This window comes from Opisthorchis viverrini, assembly GCF_000715545.1.
Source record: "Opisthorchis viverrini unplaced genomic scaffold opera_v5_6, whole genome shotgun sequence".
Lineage (NCBI taxonomy): Eukaryota > Metazoa > Platyhelminthes > Trematoda > Opisthorchiida > Opisthorchiidae > Opisthorchis > Opisthorchis viverrini.
The window spans coordinates 411927-416537 of record NW_008751662.1 but is presented as its reverse complement, the minus strand read 5'-3'; the positions used below and the strand labels follow the sequence as shown (position 1 = coordinate 416537).

At 47.2% G+C, this 4611-nt stretch overlaps 1 protein-coding gene across 1 annotated transcript in view; it reads left to right on the top strand.

The window, feature by feature from the left end:
• Nucleotides 1–4480: 4480 nt before the first annotated feature.
• The window catches only part of T265_00588 (hypothetical protein), a gene marked incomplete at both ends in the record, with an annotated part of 5081 nt that continues 4950 nt past the window's right edge, over nucleotides 4481–4611 (top strand). Inside the window, one exon of the mRNA XM_009164416.1 lies at nucleotides 4481–4532. Coding sequence (XP_009162680.1) covers nucleotides 4481–4532 — 52 coding nt within the window. The remainder of the gene's footprint in view (nucleotides 4533–4611) is intronic.

Genomic DNA, 4611 nt, shown 5'->3' with positions numbered 1-4611 from the left:
TATCTATACGCGGACTTGGCAACGAGCCATCATTGTCGCCAGCATGACATCAGTGTTCAATACCCATGCTTCGCTGCCGTACAACCATGATTTACCTGAAAGACTTATTGAGAAGAAGGGAATAACGGCGGGCAGGAAATGGACTTAGTGACAGCTTACCACAGTCATTCCGAGGTGCCTACACATCCAAACACTCACTCAAGCAATCTGGATAGACACTAACAACAAGATCGCCACTGACATCGGCTAGCAGCTATATACTGCAGTGTCTCCAACCAGGTGCAGTGGGTACCACGCGGCCCCATCCTGGAAGACGGGTAGCACTGACAGCACCAAAACGTTTCGTAATCTCTTTCATACACTTCTCTCATGCCATGGGTCAGCCACATCTCCGCTTTCGCCACCCTGAATCAGGCATGGAAATCAGCACTCTCTTCGGCAAGCGATGGTTAGGCATACGCAACTCACGTCCGAACCAACGCAGCTTCTTGTGCTGGACCCATTCTTCAATGGGACTACCCGTTGCACAACAGAAAACTCACTTTCTGCTCGCCTCGTTACGGGTTCGACGACACCGACCCACACGATCTAGACAAAGATTGTCAAACACCTGAACACATCTCAGTCCCGCTACTCGAATAGGCCAAGCCTCAGAGTCGCACAACAATGCAGCCCGTACTGTAGCTTGATACACACATCCCCTTCAGGGATATACCGCTTTGACACCATAGGTGTCTCAAATTAGCAAACGCGACCCTGACCTCGAAGAATCATGCATTGACCTCACCTGTCACACTACAGTCAGAACTAATACAACTCCTAAGGTAAGTGAAACGCTCCACAAATACGAGTCTCTTTCTGGACTGTAAGTGGCGTGTTCAGCGACTGCATGTCCACGAGCATGACCTTACAAACCAAAGGACGGATTGACTTTGGCCAGTTTAACCAAAAACACCAGCGCCTTCTCCTCTTCGAACATAGGGACAATGCCGTCTGCATATTTCAGATCGACAAGGAACTTGTCACAGACTATTTGAACACTAGGGTCATGGAAACCTTCCAGTATTCGTTTCGTGATTTCATCGATCATGGGGTTAAACAGGAATGGGGGGAGTGGCCATCCCTGACAGTCAATGTTTTGTGAACGGAAGTTTTTGGAAAGTTCGCCGTACAATTGCACAAGTCCGGCAGTCCGAGAATACAATGAGCTTATTGTGTTCACAAACTTTCGAGGCATATCAAGTAAGAAGAACAAGCATGTCGAGAAGAACAGAACGGTCAACCGAGTCGAGTGCCTTCTGGAAATCCAGATATATCAGGATTGTGGGTCGGTTGTACTTATGGCATTGTTCTAGCACCTGACAGAGTGTGAATACTTGGTCAACACAATTCCTTCCAGGCCGGAATCCCGCCTGCTGCTCTCGAGTCCGTATCTCACGAGCCACTGTAAGCTGATGAAGCACACGTAACGCCAACAGTCTCGTTGAGACCGGGGTCAAGCTGATCCCTCTGTGGTTACCACACTCACTATGAGCTTCTTTTCTGAAAATGGGCACCATTGCCAACCTCACCCCACCCCATCAGTTATCTTGGACGGTCCCGTTCGCCCAAATGCAGGAAACAGATCATAGAAGCGCTGACTGAGGACTTCACACCCGTCTGTGGACAATGCGTTTGGGAGGTCACCCGGACCAGAAGCTCGGTGGCGATTGAGAGAACATGTGCAGTCCTCCGAGGCCGTAGGTGGTTCCACGTCCACCGTCCAGGGTTCTACTTCACCTGTGGGCTCCAGATGAGTGCCAGCTGGCAGCCACGACAGTTGTTGTTCGAAGTACTCAGTCCACCGGTCGAGGCACTCTTCATTATTTGGGATGGTCGTTCCATTCTGACGGGTGGTTTCCAGGGTCCGGTCGCACGGATCAACTGAACTAATCCTCAGGCATTACCGGCGTTCTGGCGGGAAATGCAAATCCATTACCATTTCTACGGAATAAGTCGCCACATGTTCCAAGCCACAGCTTGGCGCCCCAGGAGACTTTGTTTGCCAGACATCTAGCCATTGACCAACCAGGGACTCTGTGAGGGCCACATGGACATCCCCCAATATAGCTCAGTGGGTTAGTCACACCACGGTAGTGTCCAGAATCTCCGTGATGGTATGTTCTTCTACCAAATGCAGAAATGATGCTAGATTGTTCGACATAACATACTGCTAAGCGCTTATAGGGTAAGTTTAGTTACTGGCCTGCGGATTTGTTTCAAGAACCGGAACTTTCAACTTCAGAGGCCCTTACTTTTTGTGCCTCACTTTGCTAGGAATAGACAGTGTTACAGGATCGACCAGGAGTAACCTATTCTACAACTTACATTTTCTCTGATGGACATTGCAAGTGAAGTACGCTTCAATTGGCCAAAAGAAACCGGATGTTGGTAGAAATAGCTCCTTATGGGAGTCACCCCCGAACAATGCAGCAGATGTGTTATTGACGCACAGACTGACTTAAGAAAGGCGCACTTTTACGTGCGATGGAGCGAAAAAAGAATTGCGACCTGGGTGGTGGAATAGACTATCCCGAGCAAGCTTAAGAGGGGCTGAGTAGTCAGGTTCCCTATCGTCAGTTACTGTACACTATGGTTGTTAAGTGCATCCAAGAATTAACTTCCCAGATAGAACTTCGTTGAAAAATCCCCATCGTCTGGTGTCTATTCCCCAAGAAAAAACTTCCAGATAAGTCCCCCCGCTTTTCACAGTGTGGTACTTATGATATATTGGTGTGCATGGAAAGAAACTACTTGTTTTGAGTGCTACTCACTACCCCACTGATCTACTAACCGCTACTGCCAAACTAACATTAAATTCCTGCAAGATTCGCTGTCGCCAAACTTCTAAAAGGCTGTACGTTGACAGGCTTAGTGGAAATGGGTCTATCCCAACGAAGAATCAAAACGAAACTACCGGGAGACTATCGAGTCTTGAAGTAGTCAGGGTTTCCACAAACCTTTGAAGAATCAATAAAGCTGGCTCTCTGATTTTGCACGTAATAAGTATAGGATATGTGAAGCATCAGTGATATCTCCTTGATTCAATATGCTTGTTTCTCAAGTCGAAGTTGATTACTGAGTGGGTGTGCAAAGCAGTTAAGGCTAATCATGTAACTCTAGGGACAAAAAGCCTAGATTTAGAAGCCCATGGGTTCACTATCGTGGGCAGTTCGTTTGAGGACTGGATGACCACGCTAACGTCACAACGAGGTAGAAAGCGAATGTGAATGATAATTGTCTCGACCGAAGTCAGAACTAGAGCTACCAAATTTCTAGTGGAATTGCAGTCACTTCATCGTTAGTCTGCTCGTTAATGACGCTAGACATAACTCACCACGTGCATAAGGAGCACGCCAATGGATTTCCTCTGGAAAAAGAAACCAGTGGTGTAAAACAGGGCTGTATTTCTCAACTTTGTAATTGATATACTGCTTGAAATTTCTCTGCCTGCCTCTGAAACCCCGGGGGTCGAAATGCTTCGGGGACGTTCCCTCACGGACATTGATTATGAAGATGACATTGCTCCCCTTGGTTCAGATCCTTTCTAAATGCAAACGACTTTAAATAGCCTGAATAACTCGGTCACACGATTTGACAAGCGACACCCACTTGCAGGGGGCTAGACGGCCCAGTGGTTAGAGTGCGAATTTACGACGTGAAGGTACTGTACAAAACCGGTCAAGTGGATTCTTTCAAAATTTGGTTCATTATTTTCTTACTCCAACCCGTCCACCGCACACGGATTGTCTGCACTCTGTTCATCAGGACGACCCGGTTTTGGAAAACGTCAAACCTCTTTAGACACCAGTTGGGATTTCGATTTGAGTGTTGTATATCAGACGTATCACGCCGAACGTTTGAGGCCAGCAAGAAATGAGTGAGTCATTAAACACGTTCTGTAATTTTGTAATGTACTACCCATAAGGTTGCCCACGACCGGTTTCGCCCTTCTTGGGGCTCATCAGGTAGGCGCACTCCCCGGGTTTCCGTCATCCATATGTTCTACTTGAAACCAAATTGCACGTCCTGTGTTTCATGAAATTGAACGTGACCCTTGTTGGTGTCACAAGACTGAGCAGCGTTCAACATTTAGATAGTTATCGATCAGAGGCCACCGCCGTTCACTGAATACGATGATTTCTGGTTGAGTTCTACCGCGACCAAGCTGTCAAGAAACATGGGTTATCATTTTTTTGTTCACCTGCTTGGGTACCGACGTGTTTCTTCTCCCTGCTGTCGACAGTCTGGGGGTCCGTACAAGCCGTTTCCCTTTGGTCCGACACTGTGAGTAATGCTGGCGCTGATTATCGTTGTGTCCTGTGGACAATGAAGTTTATATCTTCTTTAATCACAAAACAAGCAATAAACACAAACAACTCCCATCACATTGGGTCCACTTCGGAATTCACTGGGCAGTCGTGGGTTGTAGTTCTTCAAAATGGGGACTTGTAAAAAGTCGTGTCATGTCATTCAGCAGCATAGTAACATAAGTACGTCAGCTCTTGTTCCGAGTTCTAGAAAGATCACCGTTTTGCGTTATAACTCCAATACTACTGGACGATGTGGACC